Source organism: Vipera berus, assembly GCF_964194415.1.
Source record: "Vipera berus genome assembly, chromosome: 3".
NCBI classification, from domain to species: Eukaryota; Metazoa; Chordata; class Lepidosauria; order Squamata; family Viperidae; genus Vipera; species Vipera berus.
In genome coordinates, this window is record NC_138204.1 from 108,160,715 (window position 1) to 108,186,300 (window position 25,586).

At 40.2% G+C, this 25,586-nt stretch overlaps 1 protein-coding gene across 1 annotated transcript in view; it reads left to right on the forward strand.

Moving 5' to 3' along the window:
* NMNAT2 (nicotinamide nucleotide adenylyltransferase 2) overlaps positions 1-25,586 on the forward strand; it is a 113,267-nt gene that overhangs the window by 81,954 nt on the left and 5,727 nt on the right. The window contains exons 4-9 of the mRNA XM_081323238.1: positions 2,640-2,718; positions 10,484-10,610; positions 13,278-13,358; positions 14,269-14,313; positions 16,077-16,153; positions 20,451-20,552. Coding sequence (XP_081179364.1) covers positions 2,640-2,718; positions 10,484-10,610; positions 13,278-13,358; positions 14,269-14,313; positions 16,077-16,153; positions 20,451-20,552 — 511 coding nt within the window. The remainder of the gene's footprint in view (positions 1-2,639; positions 2,719-10,483; positions 10,611-13,277; positions 13,359-14,268; positions 14,314-16,076; positions 16,154-20,450; positions 20,553-25,586) is intronic.

The window sequence follows — 25,586 nt, forward strand, 5'->3', positions numbered from 1 at the left end:
GTCTGTAGGCTGATCAAATTTTTGAAAATGTTTTGTGCTGTTAGCAAACAGGCCTTTCATTTAATATGCCCCTGGGAACTTATGGCCTATTTCAGTAGCAAGATTTGCAGGTATTTCAGGCTTGGTCTAATTGTATTCTTTTGGAGTCATGAGGCTGATGTTTTATTAAGTAAATCAACCTTAGATTAACTCCTTAACCCCTCCCCACCATAGTTATCTTGAATAGCCTTTTTTTGCATGAATGAGCAGTTAGCAACATTGTTAGCAAAAGTGTTTTAATTAGCAACTTCACATCTCTGAGAACCTAAGATGGAGAACATAAGAAAAAAATTGGCTGCTAAGAACATATTTGAGAAACAGCTCAATTTAGCAGTTCATCAAGTATTCAATTAAGAGCTGGTACTGCCAGCTCAGCCTATCAAATTTTGATGCTTAAAAAAAAAAGAATCAGGCTGATGCTGGTGAACCTGGGAGTTTGGGCATATTTTCACAGTATACTCGCTGACTTGTCCAAATGTGAGAAATTGGCTGCTGTACTTCCTGCACAGGATTCAATTGGTGAATGAGGCGTCAGTATTTCAAAACTGTACAATATGGAGATGGATAGGAACCCAACAAACCACCTATCTAATAGGCTTGATTCAATAAGATCCTGATAAAATGTAGAGCCAAATGGGGGTCAGGTTTTAATCAGTAATGTAGGATTTCAGTTCCCACAGCTCCTTTAAGCTAAGAAATGCTGTAAAACAAACAAATACAGAATATCAGGATAGTGTGTTCCTTTCTAGCATAACTGTTCCTTGTTTGGTCGAATTTTGTATAAAGCAGACAAATTCCACCCACCATACTTCTTATCGCCTTTGATTTCTTCTTACAACCTTTTAAATATGTATTTTCTAGGAATATTATTCCTCTGGAAACGTACTAGTATTCGGCATCCCATCATGCCAGAGTGAGCTATATAGTTTGTCAGTATCCAAATCCATCTGTATTAACCCATTCTTACTAGAGTTGTCACTCATATTGAGATAATATGCTAATATTATGACCACTTAACATACTGTTTGTACATAGTGTGGTATATGAGGTAGTCGTATTCATTCCATATTTCAGTCTATCATAAATCAGGTAGTCCTCAACTTATGATCATAGTTGAGCCCATCTATGTTTAGGGGATTGTTCCCTTCGTACTATGTATTCCTTAGTGTTCTTCCTTTGTTTCATGCATGAATGCCATCACACCATCTTCTCGGAATCATTTCCTGTAACATTAAAGCAGCCCCCTTTCCCCCCTTTTTCTTTCTTATACAAATAGTCCTTGACATATGACCACAATTGAGCCCAAACTTTCTGTTGCTAAGTGAGACATTTGATAAGTGACTTTTGCCTCATTTTACGACCTTATTTGCCACAGCTGTTAAGGGAATCACTGCAATTGTTAAGTTAGTAACACAGTTGTTAAGTGAAACTGGCTTCCCCATTGACTTTGCTTGCTGGAAGGTCACAAAAGGTGATCACATGACCTGGGACTCTGCAACCATCTAATATGAGTCAGTTGCCAAGCATCTGAATTTTGATGACATGACCATGCTGCAGTGGTCATAAGTGTGAAAAGCAGTCATGAGTCCTACGGGAATAGGGCGGTATACAAATCCAATAAAATAAATAAATAAATAAATAAGTCACATTCTTTCAGTGCCACTGTAACTTCGAGTGATCACTAAATGAATGTTGTGAGCCAAGGACTACCTGTAATCAAAAGGGTCCACCCTCAGCCAACAAAGCTCACTGGATGTTGTGGGGAAGTTAAGGCTTCTTCCTCCTAGGCATACCATCTTGAGCTCCTGAAGTAAGGTGGGATATAAATCTAACAAGTAAGGGAGATGTTAACATGTACCCTGTGCAGCCATAATCTTTTTTTTACAACCAACTCCCATACATATTTCAGTGCAAGCACTCCTGTACTGGACCTTTCCTTCATTTTTGCTTGGGTTAACGTGACACATCTGTTTTCCACATTCCTCCCTCTTCCCATCTCAAATCTTGATACGAAGGCCTGAGTCAGAAACTAGATTTGTTCAAGATAAAGTCGACCCCAATATTTGCTATTAGAGAGAATAATCTAAATGCCCAGGAGAAAAGGCAGCTTGATGATAACACTGCATGACCGTAAGTATATTGGAAAAACTCTGGTACAGTTAGTTTGCTCCAAAGACTGCAAGCATGACAGGATTGTTGCTGTAATAAACAACAATTTATTACTACATTTTCTGTCATGTTTGATAAAGAAGAAATGACAGCATTTTCCAGTTGATCTGAGCAAGGTTTTGCCAAAGAACAAGTAGACTATCCTGCAATCAGATGACAAGTCCATTATGAAAAATACTCATCATCTTAACTTTAAATTGGCAGAACTGGTGTAAATTCTATGACATATTTCAAGATGTTCCTAGCTCCGGTATCTCTTCCTTTTATATTATTTTTGGAAATATTGAAGTCAGCAAACAGTGTAATGATACCATCCTTTCAGATGAAATGGTTTAAATAAAAGTTTGCAATTAAATAGTATATATTGATACTTTAGTTGTAATTGTTATTTGTGATTGCCAAATCAATTTTTTCTTGCTTCTTCATCATAGGGTGGACCCCTGGGAATGTTATCAGGATACCTGGCAGACCACCTGCAGTGTACTAGAACATCACCGGGATCTGATGAAAGTGAGTTAATAGCTGAAATTGACGGCAGAGTTCGAGACTGCAGGGCTAGGGATATTAAATATGTATTATTTATTGAAAATATGATGGAAAGTGACTTCACTTCAGAAACTATATTTTTTTAAGGTACAACTTGAGAAGGGATTAAGAGTAAACAAACATTTTGTATCCTGACAATAAGATATTTTTAACTTCTTAAATTCAGAAAGCATTCCACTAAGCATTCAAGTTCATTACAGCTTCGAGATGGAAAATATGCATGACAATGATGATATGGTCAAAATACTCACTTGCCTAATACACACACAGTGTATGTTGTTTTCTCTTCAGTACACAGAATTTATTGCATTAGACCAGGGGTGTCAAACTCAATTTCATTGAGGGCCACATCAGCATTGCGGTTGCCCTCAGGGGGCCGGGTAGGTATGGCCAGGATGGGCGTGGCCTACTGGGTGGGCATGGCTAGAGTGCGTATGGCCTACTGGGTGGGCGTGGCCAGCTCTACATCGTTCGCATCAAGGGTGTCTATGGGGGCCTGGGCAGGAGTGGGACAGATCTGAAGGTCTCTGGGCCAGGGCCAAGGCAGTGGGGGCCGTTCCCTCACTGTTTCCAGGATGGCTTCGCGGGCCGCATGAAACCACTTCGCGGGCCGGATCCGGCCCCCGGGCCTTGTGTTTGACATGTCTGCATTAGACCATCGGTTCATAAAGACCAATACAGATAGTCCTTGACTTACAACAGTTTGTTTAGTGACTGTTTGAAGTTACAAGTGCACTGAACAAAGTGACTTATAACCATTTTTCACATTTAAGACTGTTGCAGCATCCCCATAGTCACGTGATTTACATTCAAATGCTTGACAACCTGCTCACATTTATGACGGTTGCAGTGCCCAGATGTCATGTGATCCCCCTTTGCGACCTTCTGACAAGCAAAGTCAATGAGGAAACTAGATTCACTTAGCAACCCTGTTACTAATTTAACAACTGCAGTGACTCACTTAACAAATATGGCAAGAAAAGTCATAAAATGGGGCAAAACTCAATAAATTTCTCACTTAGCAGCATAATTTTTGGGCTCAATTGTGGTTGAGGACTACCTGTATTCTTTTCACAAATGGGCAACAAGATATCTGTGGAAACAATGTCATTCTTTTTGAGTTCTTCAGCAACTGCCATGAAAGTTATTTGTCTCTGATTACTGGAGACAGTTTATTCATAATTAATAGTAACCTTATCTTCCATGAACCTGTCTATTAGGGATTGCTTCCAAACTGGCTCCTACGGTTCAGATACTTGACCAAATCAGTTTTTTTTATTAAAGAGTTTTAAAGTTTTACAATACATTTTTAAACATAAACATAACATACATTATCCAATACATTTAAAACATAACCCCAATTCCCCTCCCTCCCCCTCCCCCCGACTTCCCAGAGCTGAATACAGGGTATTGCCTTTAACAAACTTAAACTAAAATATGCTAAATAACTATAATTAAACTTCAAATCCTATCGCACTTTAACTCCCTTAAACATAACTAAATAATAACACGTCTTATAATTCTAATAATAATTATACTAATACTCATTCATATGCTAAATGAAACTTTTTAGTCCCATATTTATTCTGTATATAATCAATCCATCTTCTCCACTCCAGTATATATCTCTATTGCGATTGTTCTTTCAAATATGCTGAGATTTTTGCCATTTCTGCCAAGTTTGAAACTTTCAAAGTCCATTCTTCTATAGGAGGCAGTTCCTCCTTCTTCCAATATTGCGATACCAAAAGTCTTGCTGCCGTTATTAAATGCAACATCAATTTAGTCTCTATCACAGTACAATCTGTAATAATACCCAACAAAAATAACTGTGGAGAAAACCTTATCTTTTTCTTAAATATCTTCTGCATATTCCACCAAATTTTAATCCAAAAAGCTTTAACCTTTTTACAAGTCCACCATATATGATAATACGTTGCATCATCACAACCACACCTCCAACATTTAGGCTGAAAATTTGGATACATACATGCTAATTTTTTAGGATCTAAATGCCATCTATAAAACATTTTATAAAAGTTCTCTCTTAAATTTTGTGCCTGTGTAAATTTTACATTTCTGACCCAGATTTTTCCCCAAGTATCCATCGTAATTGGCTCTTGAATATTCTGGGCCCATTTTATCATACAATCTTTAACAAGTTCCGTTTCAGAATCTATTTCTATCAATGCATTATATATCCTTTTTATATGCGCTTGACTTTGATCTCTAATTTGTTTTACCAAATTTACATCTGATATCGAGATGCCAATTTTCTGATCTTCTTTCCATCTAGCTTGTATCTGGCCATACTGAAACCAAGTTTGTACTATTTTTTCCTCTTTTAAAATATTAAATGGCTTTAATTGCCATACATTCCTTTCCAGTCTAAGGATTTCTTTATATGTAGTCACATCATGTTTAAATCCCACATTTATATTTTCTATCGCATGTTTGGGTATTGCCCAAATTGGTATTTTATAACTTAACTTATATCGATATTTTTTCCAAACTCGCAACAGGGCATACCTTAATATATGTATCTTAAAAACATTATCTACCTTTTTATCATACAATAAATAAGCATGCCAGCCATATAACAAATCACACCCCTCAATATTCAATAATCTCCCTTCTGTTAAATTAAACCAATTACTAATTGATGATAAAGCCGCAGTCTCATAATATAATTTAAGATTGGGCACTTTAAGACCACCTCTTTCACGTACATCTTGCATTATCTTAAATTTAACTCTCGGTCTTTTCCCTGTCCAAATAAATTTATTAACACCTCTCTGCCATTCCTCCAAATCTGAGTCTTTTTTAAGTATAGGAATCATTTAAAACAAAAATAAAAATTTTGGCAAAACATTCATTTTTACTGCTGCAATTCTTCCCAATAAAGACAAATGTAATTTTCTCCAGCTATCTAATTCTTTTTGTATTTTTAACCATAACAATTCATAATTATTTTTATACAATTTCACATTTGAAGCTGAAAGATATACCCCAAAATATTTAATCTTTTTAACTATTTCAAATCCAGTTAATTCTCCTAAAATCTCCTTTTGTTCTGTAGTCATATTTTTAGACAATATTGACCAAATCAGTTTTGAATCATATCCCTGGACTGAAGATCTGCATAGTCTGTTGCACATCCCCTTTTAAAGTTGTCCAAGTTAATGTCCATCACATCATGCGGCTAGCAAGCTGAATTGGTTAATTCAGCACTGTATGAGAAAATACTTCCTAATTCTCCCCACATGCTGTTTCATTTGATAAACTCAAGTTCTAGTCTTAAAAGAGTGAGCAAACTGTTTCCATTTCCATTTTCTACACAGTGTGCATAAATCCATATACATTTTCTCTTCTAACTTCTAAGAAATTTCAAATATTGACTGGTTCTCCATGTGCTTTGATTGCTTTCCCTTCTGCCCTGGTCCTCAAAAAAAAAGCAATCAAACAAACAATACCAATGGGGAAAAAAGATATTACATATTTGTCTGTGGCACTCAGAATGGTTTCATTGTCTACTTTTAGTAGTGCCTACCATTGTTGGGTACTGACTGCTAAAGACCAGACAATGAAACCATTCTTTGTGCCACCTTTTGTGGAGTCTGCAGAGGGATAAAAAATCAAGACATCAGCCAAATCAAAGTCACAGTTTTTTTAAAAAAAATGTTTAAAAATTTAAAAATGCACAACAGACAGTTAAAAAACAAACAAAAAACCCTAAGGTTTTGATTAAGCAATCACTACTGCCATCTTGTCTTCTCTCTCTCTCTCTCTCTCTCTCTCTCTCTCTCTCTCTCTCTCTCTCTCTCTCTCTCTCTCTCTCTCTCTCTCTCTCTCTCTCTCTCTCTCTCACACACACACACACACACACACACACTAACACAGAGAGAGATGTCCTTGCCAACCACTTCAAAGCTTTGTCTTTGAGCATGCAGAAATGTTCAAAAGAATATGAGATTTAGGAGAAGAAATTTGCTTTTTTCTCTCTAATTTGTAGTGGGCTTGATGAATATTGCTCCTGAAGCTAACTGATGCTAGTGAAGCTTAATAGCTATCACAAGGGAGTGATTTCTAGCAGGGGCAGATTAAAAAGGATTTAATTCTTTTGGTAAATGTTAAAAGGCAGAGAATAAATCACTCCATTTTTAAAAGAACCTAACTTCCCATGTACCATGAACTCAGTGAAAATGGAGCTTCTCACAGTGGCTCTTAACTACTAAAATAAAGCAAAAATTAAACAAAGACATATATGCTGCCACACTTATTTTAGCTCTCAGATTCTGCTTATGTGAAAGAGAATCCTGGGAATATTGTAGGGAAAGAGAAGCAATATATTAGAAATAGGGGAGGGGAGAGAAGTGATTCTCCCCCCTCCCCCCTTTCCTTGATTCAGAAACTGGCTTTGCAAAGAGGGAAAATGAGCTTAAGGAGGAAGGAAGCCCAGTCCTCTCCCCCAAAATATTTATGACATCTAATTTGTTTGCATATTTCTCAGTATGATTAAAGGGCCCTACACAGTTCCAGTGGCTGCTGTGTATCCTGTCCAGGAAAATTCCACAGAACACCTTTGTTCCTTTCATTGTTCTGAAAAACAACAATTGGAAAGCTTGACCAATTCTGACCGGTCAAGGATCATGGCAACATATTGGAAGGGGCATCAAATGGTTAGTGTTGTTTTGGAAACCCCAGGGTTCTCGCCTTTTATTTGTCAGAAATAATTTATAGAGTCATTTCGAGTCTTCTAAAATTCTTGGCTTTTGTTTGACTCATCCGCACTTTTAAAAACAGAAGGATTTATCAACAATCTTTGAGTGATATTGATGTTCCTACAAAATAGCCAGGGGTAAGGAACTTGTTAACTGCAAGTCACAGTGCACATTTTTGGACTCTAATCTGAACTTAGCAAATCATTTAAAAAGACTATGGTAATATGTTTAAAATGATATTTGATTTCTTTATGAATATGACAGCAGTACCTGGGAGGAGGGCAAAAAGAAACAATAAAAGAAGAATTTGAGAATTATGATGGGCAGTACATTTGGGAACGTTTTTGGAGAAAGATTTGATCACTAACTCTACATTATTATTGCAATGTATTATAGATGTTGACACATGTATATCCATATATTCAAAGAGTGGAAATTCTTTGGTAGGTCAAACTTTTCAATTCAATTGAGGGTGCATATTCAATTTTCAACAATGCTTGATAATGTTCCACCTCTTTATTTCTGCCTTTTGCAAAAGAATATAGCACCCCCTGGTGGCAGAAAAAATATTATTCCTGTTATTGCATACTATAATACATTTCATTTACTCTATTATTTGACTTTTTAAAGAACAAGTTAAATGCAATCTTTGAAAACTTGCTTTTTTCATTTTGCAATTACTTGTGTATTTGTTCAATTTAAAGGTATATATGCCATCTTTAGGGACGCGGTGGCTCAGTGGGTTAGGACGCTGAGATTGTCGATCAGAAGGTCGGCAGTTTGGCGGGTCGAATCCTGAGTACCACGTAACAGAGTGAGCGCCTGTTACTTGTCCCAGCTTCTGCCAACCTAGCAGTTCGAAAGCACATAAAAATGCAAGTAGAAAAATAGGGACCACTACGGTGGGAAGGTAACAGTGTTCCGTGCGCCTTTGGCGTCTAGTCATGCTGGCCACATGACCACGGAGACGTCCTCGGACAAGCGCTGGCTCTTTGGCTTTGAAACGGAGATGAGCACCGGCCCCTAGAGTCAGAAATGACTAGCACGCGTGTGTGGGGGAACCTTTACCTTTACCTATGCCATCTTTTAATCAAAATTATAAGAGGTACACATAAGATTCCTGATATACTAATTTCAGTGCATCTTCATCATTGTCCTTCAGATATTCTTCCAAAGCCATTTTTTCTTCTTCAACCATCTGATGTACTTGCAGCATTCCACGTCCACCTATTTGCCTTGGTAGATAGAGCCTGTCAGTGTCACTGCGTGGATGAAGGGCATGATTCATTGTCATTATTTTTCTGGTCTTCCTATCCATTGCTTTTAGTTCTGCTTGAGTCCAGACCACTATTCCAGCTGTGTATCTAATGACTGGAATTGCCCAGGTGTTGATTGCCTTCACGGTATTATTGTTATTGTTATTATTTCTACGTATTACATTATTACACTATAGTAATAATGCATCTAGTTCAGTAAGAAGTATACTTTGAATTTAAAATGCTAAGGTGAATAAAAATGCCTTGATTTGAGGGAACTCAACCAGGCTTTGTTTTGGATACATTTTAAAAACCCTTTTTTTGCAATTGCACAATGTAAGGAATTTGAAAAACTCAGCCTTTCAAAACATACAAGGGCAGGATGGCCTGTTTAAGCTACCAGGTGTTTAAGACTTTAAACATAAATGCATCTTTGGCCCATCAATGTGTTTTAAATTCAGCTAGCAAGATGAACACCTTAGGGCAGCATTTGTGCAATGTAATCATGAGGATGTCCTGTTCTTAAAGCCTTAAGAAATCTATGAGTCAGACCATCCTGCTTCTTCTATTCAGATTGTTACTCGAACATTACACCCAGCATTATGACTGCATAATCTAGAGCTCATCAAAGAGCAATTTAGGCAAATGGAAGGAGTTTTATTTGTTAATGTATCTCAATTCCAATAGTAGAGAGGGTATATAGAGCAAAGTATAGGCAAAATTAAGAAGGAATAAAGGCAATCAGAAAACAGCCTGGTTAATTAAAAAATGATTATAGTAGTCAGAGGTTAATCCAGACACAATTCCTTTCAAACAATTATGTTAACTCAGCTGTAATTTGGAGGTATCAAACCCTCTACTCACTTCCTGCCTAGCATCCTGATTCCTTGCAAAAAGGCTTAGTTAAGTCAACACTCCTGTCCCAAGCCAGGTTCAGTGCTTCAAATCAGTATTTAGAACATGTTGATTTTGCTTGAAATCTTTCTCTGCTTCCCTAGGTCATGGCTGAACTAGGCACCTTTCTTAGCCTGTACTCATGAACACAGACATTGTTACCATTCTCACAGCTTGGAATGCAAAACCTACACTTTCAGTACAGCTGCATATTTGTGTCAAAACAACCACCAGAGATCTAAAGCCCTAGGTCTCTCTTAAGAGCATTAGGGGAACCTTGTCAAAGCAGTCCAAAAGATTACTTTTAGGGGTGCCTTTCTGCTTCATTCCCAGGTAGAAGCCTTTGAACCCTAGAAAATCTATAGATACAAGACCACTTTCAGCAAAGGGTTTCCCAGCTACAGATGTTGACAGATCTATTGCCTGATGATAGTATATAGCCATTGAGATTAACAGGCATTTATCCGCTTAACTTTCTTGATAATTGAGAGGTGTACATGGAAATCTTCAGTCATGATTAGGACTGTGACAGTACTTTTCCTAAATAACTTGCCATGGTCTGATCTGAGCACAGGAATACTATATTCACCCTGTCCTGCAGACAAAGGGTGGAGGGGAAAAATGGTGAAAGATGTGGCCCAGGGTTTTGGCAGATTTGCCAATAGGGAAATAAAATTGGGTAAGGGCAGCTTTGTAAAAACAAAACAAAAGGGTTTTTCCCCCTTTTTTAGTAGATACCTTTGAACCAAGCATAGAAAAATGCAAACTAACTTTGACTAGCCACTTGCCTGGGGGTTGGACTAGAAGACCTCCAAGATCCCTTCCAATTCTGTCATTCTGTTCTGTTATTTCTTCCAGCGAGTTACTGGTTGTATCCTGTCCAATGTGAACACACCTTCTCTGACGCCAGTGATTGGACAGCCTCAGAATGAGACCCCACAACCTATTTACCAGAACAGCAACCTTTCCAACAAGCCAACTGCAGGTAAGAGTGAGCAGAAAGCCCAAATGTAGAAGCTCTTGAAAATACAATAATAAATGTGGTAACCCAGGTGAGAGAAGAGAGCCTGTGATGGTGTTTTCGGCCTCAAGTGCCGAAATAATTGGCCAGATTAGATTTTTGGCACTTTGACATCTGGAGTGAAAATCCATGTCCTCTTCCATCCAAAATAAGCAAAATGTTTCAATCAAACTTTCTCATTCATCTTTATAATCTGTACTCAGGATAGCTGCCAGTCCCTAATTACAAACCTTCCACTAAATTGCATGTTGAGACATTTCAGCCATTCCTCATCCTTTCATCTGCTTCTTTCTCACCTTCTGACTGGCACACCTGGTTTGCTCTTGGCTTCAGCAGGTGGTAGAGAGTGCATAAGAAAATAGGAGGAAAACTGACTGGAACAGCTGCAATGGTGCACACTTGGAGTGGGTTTAATGGCGCAGGGTGAATTTTTATCTTGCAAACCACTAACCCTAATTATCCAGTGAGAACTGGATATTAAAATATTTTGTTTCAAATATAAACAACTGCTGGTGGCAGAGAGAAAAAGGGGGAAATAGATCCTTTTCATTTTTTGATCAGTAGGTGTTACTGCCTTCAGAAATGCCCTGCTGGTTGTTTAGTCTAGCACAGGGATGGCGAGTCTTATGGACTCAGGGTGTCAAAACTTTGGAAAATGCCAAACTTAATGCTGCTGGTGCCTGCCCCACGAACAAAAGAGAAACAGCTCTTTACATATTCAGTTGTTTTTTAAAAAACAAAAAATACAGCCTAGTTGTGTGGTAATCAGTATTATACAAAGAAACATCAAACAATTACAAAAATAAAATATAGTTAAAACTCATGTTCAGAAAGTCTGGAGATTTTGTGAAAGCACAGCCCTTTCACATGATTTTGGGAGGGTCTGGAAGTTGCATGAGAGCACACATCACCGTCTGCAGCCTCTCAAAATTGTGCAAGAATGGGGCGTGCTTTCTAGAATAGTTGTTGGGTCTTGTTGAACATTTTTGCGTTACCCAAAACGTTGTGGCCTGTCACCTTTGATATACATCATAGGTTCACCATCTCTGCATCGACCAGCCAGATACTTGCCCTCAGATCTGGCATTCTGAGATACACTACATTATCTATTTATAGCTTGTAAATATATATATTTATTTCTGTTTTACATTTCATGTGCGTGCTCAAGATGATACACTAATATTTTTTTTAAAAATCAAAATAAATTAAACTCAATCATTTAATAATAGCTGTAATTGCTCATTAGCTGGAAATGGCTGTTGAAGTTCATGGATTTGGATTCATACTTTCTTTACTACATATTAGTTTCATTGTGGGTTTTAATTAACAGTTTAAAGTATCTTTGTCTCCCAGTTTCATTTTCAATGTGCATGTTATTGTGTATTACCAAGATAACTCAGCAACTGGTGCTCTAAGTCAGGGCTTTTCAACCAGTGGTACGGGTACCACCTCTGGTACATTGGCACCTGGCAGGTGGTACACGGCCATCCTAGAAAAGTGGTAGTGGGTGAGGGGGAATAAGATGAACCGGTGGCAGCACCGCACAAGCCTGAATGAGAGATGGCTGGAGCTGCAGGGCTGTCAGGGCTCAGTGGAAGAGCCAGGATCAGTGCCGCTTTCCAGCTGATTGGTGCTTCTTCGGGGCTGTCAGGGCTCAGTGGAAGTGCCAGGATCAGCGCCAGGCTCCAGCTGGAGCTCGGCGCTGATCCTGGTGCTTCTGCTGAGCCCAGAAGAAGTGCCGATCAGCTGGAATGTTGCAGCATCTCCAGGGTCTTGTGATTTACATTCAGATGCTTGGCAACTGATTCATATTTATGATGATCACAGTGTCCCAGGGTCATGTGAAGTGACCAAAACCTGCTGCAACCACCCAGGGGAATAAAAACCAAACACCCCCCACCCCACCCCCGCTGCCAATCCTCAACAGAAATCCTCACAACAATAAAAACCTCGGACAGGAGGAAGAGCGCCACTGGGCAGGCGAGCGGGTATCTTGCTCGGCTGTGGCTTGGGGGGGGGCACTTTTTTCAGTGCTATTGTAACTTCGAACAGTCAGTAAGCAAACTGTTGTAAGCCAAGGACTACCTGTACTTTATCACTTTTTTCCTTTTTTTGGGTCATCAAGTTTTTGACACCTTGCTAAGCGACTGGTGGTACTCAGATGTTGCCATATCCTAAAAGTGGTACAGTGGGTGAAAAGGTTGAAAAGCCCTGCTCTAAGTTAAATAAATATATAATTTTGGCTGAATTTAGTATCATTTTAATGGGTCAAACTGGACTACAAGCATCAATGCTTGGCTCCTGTTAATTATGTAAACTGCAGAGGGGAAAATTGCATTTTAGTGATTCCTATCTGAATGAGAGGACACATGTTTTTGTCTGCTGTGTAATTCTCAGAAACAAACACTGGTTTCTGCTGAGTTTGTGTTGGCAACAGCAGTAACATTTTGTCAAAGCAAGTATAAAAAAAATTCTGGTGATCAATTCACAACCCACACATATGTTATTTTAAATTGTGTGGTAAAGCCATTGAATGTAAGGGTAATATTGTTCAGTTGTAAATTGTAGTACTTCCACCTGTATTGAATGCTGATTTTTCTATTTTATCCTTTGCTTTTCTTCTTTCCTTAGCAAAATTTTTGGGGAAGGTGGGAGAAAGCCTTAGCAGGATTTGTTGTGTTCGTCCCCCAATGGAGCGTTTCACCTTTGTGGGTATGTTGAAGAAATGTGGTTGTCTGTATGACTGAAATTAGATTCTTTCCTAGATGTAGATGACCAGGCTAGCCTGAGGGAGGAGTCAAATGTGTCATGAATCATGAGTCACTGCATGCCTACAAGAGATTTAAGTCCAGCCCACCCTGAATGCCTTCTTATTCCCATTCATTTCCCTTGCCGTTAGTAGCTCAATTTTTTGTAGAGAGCTTAAGCTTGCAATAAATCTTTATACTCATTTGAACTGCTTGAATCTCCTGATTTCAATGGCACTTGACATTAGCTTTTTCTTTGGAGATTATTGTAGAATTAAACAGAACAATCAAATGATTTCTACCAACCATAGCTGATGATGAGCCTCTGGCAATATCAGCTTCATTTGATTTATCCCCAGGTATTTCTAGGACTGTGCTGAACACTGACATGCTATATTTGAATTACCTTGGATGTATTTTAGAAAAGTTGGATCAATCCAAACCAGGACTGAAAATTAATTTTTTAATTAATATCACCCTTGCTTTTCAATTTGTCAGGCTAAAAAATCTTATTATGCCGATACTGAATTAAACATTTTATATATTCTGTAGTTCAGAAGAATTTCTTAGGGACATACTAGATGTGGAGGATGACTAAGTAGTTGAAATAATGCATTCAGCATTTGGGTTGGCCAGCCTCTTCCACATTTGATTTCCCGCTTCATTTCAGCCACTGTTATTATCACTACTTAGAACCCTCATTTTACTCTAATTATTTTTAATTACACTCTTTATAAAAGGTGCTCTAAGTACAGGATAATTGATTGTGTAGTAAGAGTTGCTTAGTAAATACAGTGTTTTTAACTAATAGATTACCTCATTGTAGGTCTTCTTGTGAAATAACAATTTCAGCGTTTCCTTTTCTTGCTTTCTAGATGAAAATGCTAATTTGGGGACTGTGATGAGATATGAAGAGATTGGTAAGTGAGCATCATCCATGGGCCCTTGTAAAAGAGGGCATATTTGCATATAAAAGAGGCAGAAGAGTTGTGATCGCTTTATTGCGTAATTGATGTTGATTTTAGTTTGAAAAACAATCCATATGTGCAAAGGACCAGTGTGTAAAGGTAATGGGTTGTAGGAGTTTATGGGGACTGTGTTGCATGTATAAGATGGGGAAAACTGTAATATATCATCTAAAAAAGACACTACTGAATTCTGTAAAAACTCTTGTAAAGCTGCACATTACTTGGAACTGATTTCAACCAGTGCTTTAGGAAATGAAGAGACTATAAATTTAGCAGTTGTCTGTAACTTCTAAACAATGGTTGCACCTCTTCCAAGACTGTGAAATTTTAAGAAAAGATTTAGCTATTTCATAGAGTTGTAAATGGTGCTACCTTCAGTTCTCTCCTTCCAAACCACCTTTTTGGGATTGAATCCAAATGGCTTGTCTTGCTGTATACTATGCAACATCTCAGATAAGAAAATGCACATGATGTCAAAGAACAGCATTGCTTTTCAGACTGACAAGCACCTAATAATGAATTGGGGGTGTAAAAAATCATTCTAAATCTGCTTCATGTGCATTGACACTCATTTTCACTTATAATTGTAGTCTATAAATTAATCTTACAATTAAAAACCCACATTCATTATCACTGTAATCTTCCCTAATAGATGGAATTATGATTCCCCTTATGTACACTTATCAAAAATAACTACACCAATCTCTATATTTTTTGTACTCAGCTTTTTCAACTATGTCCACTTTGGAATAAATATCCTTTTTTGTGCCAATCCATAGAATGGAGCATGACAGAAGCTAGCAGTCCATAGCAGATTCCACATTTTTAAGATTCTTTATCCTTGATGTTGAATATAATTTTATGGGAACCTACCTGCAAATTCTACTGTGCCCTGCCATTATGGAGTGGGGTGTCAGGTGGTGAAACATGGCATCATGGAAATAACTCTTTGAACACTTTCCTGCATTCCATAAGCTGAGTCCCCTTCAGACATAAGGCAGAGGGATGTAGTCAACTGCATCAAAAGTTTTATGAATATAAAGAACAGTTGCAGGAATTGGTTATGTCTAGTTTAATGAAAAGAAGCACTAGGGATGACATGATAGCAGTATTCCAATATCTAAAGGGTTGCCACAAAGAAGAGGGAGTCAACCTCCAAAGCACCTGAAGGCAGGTCAAGAAGTAACAGATGGAAACTAATCAAGGAGAGAAGCAACCTAGAACTAAGGAGAAATTTCCTGACAGAACAATTAATCTGTGGAACAATTAATCTAGTGGGCACTCCAACACTGGAAGTTTTTAAGAAGACAGTGGACAGACATTTATCTGAAATGATATAAGTTTCCTGCTTGAGCAGGAGGTTGGATCAGTAGACTTCCAAGGTCCCTTCGAACTCTGTTGTTCTGTTTCTGCTTTTGTCTTTATACAGGCATAGAAAAGTCACTGCAACATGCATTATATTGGTGCACAAAATTGCCAAAAGTGAAGATAACACTGACATTGCTTAAGGAATATTAGTGGTTGGTGAAGTAGATAAACTGACTGACAGGTGTTAACAATTCTAGAGTGCTTTCACAACACAGGAACCACAACTCTGCCTTAAAGCTCCCCTTTTCTGCTCCCCTTCCTCTTTCAAGCCTTTGCATCAAGGCAAAGAGATTAGTGGAGAGGGGTTATCCAGGGAACATCTCAGATTATGTATCTCTTTTCTTCAGAGCTCCGAATCTTGCTACTGTGTGGAAGCGATTTGCTGGAGTCCTTCTGTATCCCAGGCCTCTGGAATGAAGCTGATGTGAGTATATAACAGAAGATGGTCAAAGCTGTGATCTTCCTTCCCTCCCTCCCTCCCTTCTTCTCCATTTACACACAGTAGCTACTGATTTAGCAAAATATACTTCCTGAGGAGTTTTGTTTACTTTGTGATGGCTTGGGAAATCATAGATTGACAGGCTACTTCTACCTTCTCTATTCATGACCCCTTCTTTTCCAGTTCTGACAATAGTAAAAGAACAATAGTGATTTTTGTAGTGCAGTTGGAGAGGTATTTTTTGTAATGAAAATAAATATAATTTCATGTTTCAGTAGGAGGAGGTTATTAACTGATTACTCTTACAATCATATCAAGAAAATAAAAATACTTGCCTCAGCCTTTGCCAAATTTGTTTTAAAATGATTTACTCACAACTGTAAAGTAGTAAGGATTTGATTAAATGTTCTTATGTATGCATATGCTGGTTCACCCTTTAAACCCAGATTGTTGGGGGCAATTAAGCTGACTTTGTAATAATGCCACTTGGGGGGTGTGTGTGTGTGAAAGCCCTAATAAGCAGGCATATACATAGAGTGAAGGCTACTGCTAAGCTTGTAAGCTGCCCTGAGTCTTCGGAGAAGGGTGGGATATAAATGGAATTAAAATAAAAATTTAAAAAAACTGGATTCTCTCAAAATCTGAGGACTGCAATTCCCAGATTCATCCCTTAGGGCAAGGGTTCCCAACCCCCAGTCTGTGGACTGGTACCGGGCCGCGGCATGCCAGCAACCAGTCTCCACAAAGAAGCAAAGCCCCATCCATGGGATGCAGGCAGCACATAAAACCACGTACCTTCCGGTACACGGAAAAACTTCTTTCCACGGAACTGGTCCCTGGTGCTCAAAAGGTTGGGCATCTCTGCATTAGGATAACTATTGTTGAGAATTCCAGGAGTAATACATAGGTTGGGAAGCCTCTCAGAGATAAACCTATAGTAAGTCCTTGACTTACAACTATTCATTCAGTGACAGTTCAAAGTTGAAATGACACTGAAAAAGTGACTTATGACCATTTTTCACACTTACAGCAGCATCCCCACATGATTAAAATTTGGCATCTGACTCATATTTATGACAGGGTTCCGAGCTCATGTGATCACCTTTTGTGACCTTCTGACAAGTAAAGTCAGTGGGGAAGCCAGATTCACTTAACAATCATGTTCTTAACTTAACAACTGTAGTGATTTACTTAACAACCGTGACAGGAAAAGTCATAAAATGGGTCAAAACTCAACTGTCTTGCAACAGAAAATTTGGGCTCAATTGCGGTCATAAATCAAGGACTACCTTTATATGAATATAAAGCAAAAGGATTCTTTTCCCTTGCCTCTTTTAAGGAGAAAACAAATTTCCTGTAAGAAATTATATGCATAAAAATTTAGCTATTGAGTCTTTGGACACAGATTATAGAACCACAAGATCTCTGGCAGTCAGGTATGAATCAAATCTTTCCTTTTTCTCCCCACCCTTCTGGTTCCCAAAGCTTGTTGTTGTTGTTGTTGTTGTATTGGTTGCAAAGTCATGTCCGACCCATAATGACCCCATGGACAACGTTCCTCCAGGCCTTCCTGTCTTCTACCATCTTCTGGAGTCCATTTAAGCTCACACCTACTGCTTCAGTGACTCCATCCAGCCACCTCATTCTCTGTCATCCCCTTCTTCTATTGCCCTCAATCTTTCCCAGCATTAAGCTCTTCTCCAGTGAATCCTTCCTTCTCATTAGGTGGCCAAAGTATCGGAGTTTCAACTTCAGGATCTGGCCTTCTAAAGAGCAGTCAGGGTTGATCTCCTCTAGGACTGACCAGTTTGAATGTCTTTCAGTCCAAGGGACTCGCAGGAGTCTTCTCCAGCACCACAGTTCAAAGGCTTCAATTCTTTGGCGCTCAGCCTTTTTTATGGTCCAACTTTCACTGCCATACATTGCAACTGGGAAGACCATAGCCTTGACTATATGCACTTTTGTTGACAGGGTGATGTCTCTGCTTTTTAGTATGCTGTCTAGATTTGCCATTGCTTTCCTCCCCAGGAGCAAGCGTCTTTTAATTTCTTGGGTGCAGTCCCCATCTGCAGTGATCTTGGAGCCCAGGAAAATAAAATCTGTCACTACCTCCATTTCTTTCCCATCTATTTGCCAGGAATTGAGAGGGCCGGATGCCGTGATCTTGGTTTGAGTTTCAAGCTCACTTTTGCACACTCCTTCTTCACCCGCATCAAGAGGCTCTTTCGTTTCTCTTCACTTTCTGCTATTAGAGTGGTATCATCTGCATATCTTAGGTTGTTGATATTTCTCCCGGCAATCTTAATTCCACCTTTTCATTCATCTAGCCCTGCCTTTCTCACGATGTGCTCTGCATATAAGTTAAATTGGCAGGGCGACAGTACAGCCTTGCCAGACTCCTTTCCCAATTTTGAATTAATCAGTTGTTCCATGTCAAGTTCTCATGTTGCTTCTTAACCCGTATATAGGTTTCTCAAGAGACAAGTAAGATGGTCTGGTATGCCCATCTCTTTAAGAACTTGCCACAGTTTGTTATGATCCACACAATCAAAGGCTTTAGCATAGTCAATGAAGCAGAAGTAGATGTTTTTCTGGAACTCTCTAGCTTTCTCCATGATCCAGCGTATGTTGGCAATTTGATCTCTGGTTCCTCTGCCTCTTTGGAATCCTGCCTGTACTTCTGGCAGTTCTCGATCCACATACTGCTGGAGTCTAGCTTGTAGGATTTTAAGCATAACTTTACTAGCATGTGAAATGAGAGCAATGGTGTGATAGTTTGAACATTTTTTGGCATTGCCTTTCTTTGGAATTGGAATGTAAACTGACCTTTTCCAATCCTGTGGCCACTGTTGAGTTTTCCAAATTTGCTGGCAAATTGAGTGTACCACTTTTACTGCATCATCTTTTAAGATTTTGAATATCTCATCTGGAATACTGTCACCTCCACTAGCTTTGTTGTTGCCTAAGGCCCATTTCACTTCACATTCTAGGATGTCAGTGACCACCCTATCATGATTATCTGGGACGTTAAGCTCGTTCTTGTATAGTTCTTCTGTGTAGTTTTGCCACCTTGTTAATCTCTTCTGCCTCTGTTAGGTCCCTGCCATTTTGGTCCTTTATCATGCCCATTTTTGCATGAAATGTTCCCTTCATCTCTCCAATTTTCTTTAAGAGATCTCTGGTCCTCCCTGTTCTATTGTTTTCTTCTATTTCTTTGCACTGTTCATTTAAGAAGGCATTCTTATCTCTTCTAGCTATTCTCTGGAATTCTGCATTTAATTGGGTGTATCTTTCTTTTTCTCCCTTGCCTTTTTGCTTCCCTCCTTTCCTCAGATATTTGCAAAGCTTCCTCAGACAGCCACTTTGCTTTCTTGCGTTTCTTTTTCTTTGGGATGGTTTTAGTTACTACCTCTTGTACAATGCTGTGAACCTCCGTCCATAGTTCTTCAGGCACTCTGTCTATCAGATCTGATTCCTTAAATCTATTTGTCACCTCTACTGCATATTCATCAGGGATATGATTTAGTAAATTTCATACCTGAGTGGCCTAGTGCTTTCCCGTGCTTTCTTCAATTTAAGCCTAAATTTTGCAATGAGAAGCTCATGATCTGTGCCACAGTCAGTTCCTGGTCTTGTTTTTACTGACTGTATAGAGCTTCTCCATCTTTGGCTACAGAGCACATAGTCAATCTAATTTCTGTGTTGACCATCTGGTGATGTCCATGTGTACAGCCATCTCTTGGGTTGTTGGAATGTTTGCTATGATCATCCTATTCTCTTGACAAAATTCTATCTGCCTGTGTCCTGCTTCATTTTGTACTCCAAGGCCAAACCTGCCTGTTATTCCGGTTATCCTTTGGCTTCCTATTTTAACATTCCAATCCCCCATGATGATAAGGACATCATTTTTTGGTGTTAGGTTGGACAATCATTTGTCTGAAATGGTATAGGATTTCCTGCCTAAACGGGGTAGGACTAGAAGACTTCCAAGATCCCTTCCAGCTCTGTTATTCTTTTATTGATTTCCTTGCAAGTATCTATAGTTCACAATATTCAGCCAGAACTGTGTGCTATGCTTTTGAAAACTATGTGGAAGCCTTTGAGAGACTGAAAAAACAGATTAGCAAGAAAATGGATTCAAATATAACGAAATGCATACAATACATCTTCACTGGTAGCCAATAACCACAAAATTGATTCAGATTTAGGAAAAACTTTCTGTAAATATGTGCTTTCTGTAAATATGTGCTTTCATAAAAGATATTCATTCTAATTTAAACAGATGGAGGTGATTGTGGGGGACTTTGGTATTGTTGTTGTCCCACGAGATGGTGCTGATACCGAAAAAATCATGAACCACTCCTCTATACTTCGCAAGTATAAAGTAAGTTTTGTTGTTTTGTTGTTCTAAAACTGCAGTGATAAATGGACTCTAGGCTGGGACTCAATCCTGGTTTCTTGAACCTCTCTGGTTGCATGTGTGTCAGCTCTCCCAGGTAAACCAGATAGGAAGCATGACTGGATGAGCTAATTCTACTTTGTTGTATTTATATTTATATTTATATTTATTTGATTTATATACCGCCCTTCTCCCGAAGGACTCAGGGCGGTGTACAGGGCAATAAAATACCAAAAATACAATACAAAATTAAAAACAGATTAAACAATTGTGCCCAAATATAATAAATTAGTTAAAATCAGTAATTAAAACCCAAAACCCATCACCCATCAGACCAGGCCAGCTTGTTCAAACAAGTGAATTTTTAGATCACGTCGGAAGGAGCGAAGGTCGGGAGCCATCCGGAGCTCAACCGGTAGACGATTCCAAAGATCTGGCGCACCCACAGAGAATGCCCTCCCCCTGGGGGCCATCAGTCGACATTCTCTGACCGGTGGCACCCTGAGGAGGCCCTCTCTGTGGGAGCGCACTGGGCGAAGGGAAGTTGACGCCGGCCTCAGGTGCTCCCTTAGGTACTCCGGACCCATGCCATGTAGGGCTTTATAGGTCATCACCAGCACCTTGAATCTCACCCGGAAGACAACTGGAAGCCAACGCAGCTCACAAAGCAGAGGTGTAACATGGGAGTATCGGGAGACCCCCAACACAACTCGTATGGCTGCATTTTGCACCAGTTGAAGCCTCTGAGTGGTCGTCAAGGGCAGCCCCATGTAGACAGCATTGCAGTAGCCTAACCGAGAGGTCATGAGCGCATGAGTGACTGTACGCAAGGCATCCCGGTCCAGATAGGGCCGCAACTGGCGCACCAGGTGAACCTGGGTGAAGGCCCCCCTAGTCACAGTTACTATATGATCTTCTAAGGAAAGCTGTGGATCTAGGAGGACACCCAAGTTTCAAGCCCTATCTACGGGGGGTAATAACTCACCCCCCCATAGTAAGAGATGGAACAATCTGAATTTCACGAGATGCCGGCACGCAGAGCCACTCAGTCTTGTCAGGGTTGAGTCGAAGCCTGTTCCTCCCCATCCAGACCTGGACCGCCTCCAGGCAATGGGGCATCACGTTGATGGCATCACTGGGGTGGTTTGGGGTTGAAATAAAAAGCTGGGTATCATCAGCGTACTGATGATAACCAACTCCAAAGCCACGAATGATCTCACCCAGAGGCTTCATATAGATGTTGAACAGGAGAGGCGAGAGGACCGACCCCTGAGGGACTCCACAAATGAGAGGCCTCGAGGTCAACCTCTGCCCCCCCTGCCAACACCGACTGCGAACGTCCCAGGAGGTAGGAGGAGAACCACTGAAGAACAGTGCCTCCCACTCCCAACCCCCTGAGACGCTGCAGCAAGATACCATAGTCGATGGTATCAAAAGCCGCTGAGAGGTCTAATAGGACTAGGACAGAGGAACAACCCTTGTCCCGAGCCCGCCAGAGATCATTCACCAGAGCGACCAATGCTGTCTCCGTGCTGTGCCCGGATTGGTACGGGTCCAGATAGTCAGATTCCTCCAGGAACAAAGGGAGCTGATGCGCCACCACGCTCTCAACAACCTTCACGAGAAAGCAAAGGTTGGAGACCGGACGGAAGTTATTTAATACAGCTGGATCCAAGGCAGGCTTCTTAAGGAGGGGTCTCACCACCGCCTCCTTCAAGGCGGCGGGAAAACTACACTCACTCAAGGAAGCAGTTATCACTGCCTGGAGCCAGCCTCGTGTTCCATCTCGAGCCGCATAAACCAGCCAGAAGGGGCACGGGTCCAATAAACACGTGGTGGAGCTCAGCTTCCCCATGATCCTGTCCACATCTTCAGGAGTCACAGGATCGAACTCCTCCCAGATAACATCAACAAGACTGCCCATGTCCTGATCGTCAGACTCTGCCCAGTCGGAGTCCAGACCGGTCCGAATCCGAGCGATTTTGTCTGACAGATGTTGGCTAAATTCCTCGGCATGACCCTGCAAGGGCTCTTCCCTCACCTCCTGATTAAGGAGGGAGCGGGTCACCCTAAACAGGGCGGCCGGGCGGTTATCTGCGGATGCGATGAGGGTAGCAAAGTAGTTAGACCTCGCCATCCTCATCGCCGCGAGATAAGACCTTGTAAAGGACCTTAGTCGCGATCAGTCGGATTCAGACCGGCTGGATCTCCAACAGCTCTCTAGGCCCCGTCTCCGACGCTTCATCTCCCGGAGCTCCACAGAGAACCATGGAGCCCACTGGGATCTGCACCAGTTCAGGGGCCGCAAGGGTACAACTCGGTCAAGTGCCACCATGGCAGCCTTTTCCCAGGCTTCCACTAAGGCATCGGCCGAGCTGTGAGCAAAGGAGGCAGGTGGGGACCCGAGCACTGCCTGGAACCTCTCAGGGTCCATTAAGCGCCTGGGACGGAACCATCTTGTTGGTTCAACAACCCCATGATGGGGAGTGGCAAAACGGAAGACCAGCCGCAGGAGATGATGATCGGTCCATGACAGGGGCATAACAATTGTAAAGCTACATTAAGATAATCTTGCAAGTCTGAAGGTACAAACCTCCACCATTCTTAACTGCCTGAACAATTATGGCAGGTCCTTCTCAAATTTCTTCCTCTGAGCATTAATCCATTGGGGGTTCCTGTCTCTCTTGTCTAATTGTTTCGTAGGCAGCTTCTCTCCCCTTAGTACCCCAAGATCATCCACACATTCCATTACAATACAGTTGTCCATTTCAGGTTTGTCTACATAGTGGGGAGGAACTCTACTGGAATTCTGTCTTCTAGGTTTCTGAGGAAGTTGCAGCCAGGACAGTAGAAGAGCTTTGCCTGGAAATCGTGTCAAGTGCCAGGGAAAGCAAGAGATGCAGGCAGTTCAAATGAGTATAAAGATTTATGGCAAGCTTAAGCTCTCTATAAGAATCTGGCCAACTAACCATTAAGCAAAATATGGGGAAGGTAAAGAGAGGCATTCAAAGTGGCCTGGACTTAGATCTCTTGCGGACATGAAGGGACTCGTGACTTATGATGTGTTTGACTCCTCCCTCAGATTCATCTCCTACTAAGGGCTAACATTCAAGGATATGAATAGCCTTCTTGTCCAGTAATGGTATGTGGAAATGATCTTGGGAGACAGAAAGAACGGCCACAGACCATCCTTTCCCATAAAAGAGATTTTAGTCTACAGAAGAAGGAAGCTGCAGGGGAAACATTTCTAGTTTTCTGGAGAGTAAAAGGAGAGGAAGGAAGAAATAGTCTTGCAAGATTCCAAAACCTCACAACAAAATTAGCACTCATAACTGTGCTTCCTTTCTGGATTACCTTGAAGGGCTAACATGTCCTAAGCAGGCTCAGGATAAAGTCTTTAAGTGTTTTAGTCTCTTAAACTTGGATTTTCACCTGCATAAATATGTTTTTAACCCCTTCTTTAAAATGCAAGGATTCTGGCAAAAGTGAGCAAATGCCACATTATTTTGAGCATAGGCCTTTGTTTCAGAAAAATTTGATGGCTTCGCTATATATGAAAGGCAAGCAAAAGAATAGGAATAACCTACTGTAGAGTCTGACTGAGACGTGGATTCCCCTAATTTTTGGGTTGTGTATCCAAATCTTAATCTGAGCTATTTAGAGAATTTTTTTTGAATATAATTAGTTTTGTTTTGCAATAGCTTTTCCTTTTTTCTCTTTTTTTAAAAATAAATCTTTATTTACATTTCATGTTAAAAACACACCATACACCAACAAAGACAAAAAAACATTTACAATATACAGAAAATGAAGAAATCAAAAAATTGAAAACTATTTCAAAAATTTCAAATTATATCTGCTTCTAAACTGACAATTATATTCCACTCATTAAATCTCTTATAACTATCCAACTCCAAAGCTTATTCATTAACAAAAACTATATCACTTCATTTTTGACCAACCTCCAAGCCACCCTCATTTCTTTAATCTTTTATCCATCCAAATATACTATTTATTCCATGATAGAAATGCTGGTGTCTCTTCTTTACCCTTCAACTTCTTGGTCAATGTGTCTGCTTCTGCACAATCAAGTATTCTCCTAATTATAGCTTCATCTGGTGGGGTATGATTTGCCTTCCAAAATTGAGCATACCCCATCCTCGCCGCCATTAAGATATGTAAAACTAAATACCATATCCCCCTCTTAATATTTCCAGGTCTGAAGCCAAGCAGATATGTCCCTGGTTTAAGATCAACTAAACACCCTGTAATTTTCTCTATCCATTTTTGAATCCTCATCCAATATCTAACCATTTCTGGACATGTCTACCGTAAGTGATAATATGTGCCAATCCCTTTACCACACTTCCAACAATCGGCCGACAGTCCAGGGAACATTTTGGAAAGTCTAGCCGGAGGGAGATGCCATCTATAAAGCATTTTGTATATGTTCTTCTTATATGATGTGGAAACCACCAGCCTCATATTAATCCACCAAATCTCTTCCCATTTCTCAAGTGGAAGTGCATAACCAAAATTCTTCCCCCAGGCAATCATCACGTCTTTTACCACCTCCTCCCCTACTACCCTAGTTAGCAACAATTTATAGCAGATATCATCCCTTTCTCCGGACCCAGCAGAATCTTATCTAATTCCTGCAGATTCAGATAAATACCCCTTCCTTCCTTATCCTTCTTATACCTTGACTGAATCTGCAGGTAGGCCCACCACTCCAGTTGAAACCCTTGCTGAGCCAGTTCTTGTCACGTTTTGAGTTCTCCCCCGCTATCTAAAAGTTCTTTGTAAGTTGGTCTTCTTCCGTTCTTGAGTAGAGTCGAATGGGTCAAGGCTTCCAAGGTTGATAACCAACATGGAATTTGCACATAGTACTTGGCCCTTATCTTATCCCAATTCCGAATCAGTATATCCCTTATGTAATGATGAGTAAACTGTTTGCTTGGAGGAGTACCTTCCCACCAAAGAGCAGCATGCCATCCCTGCAACAAATCGAATCCTTCC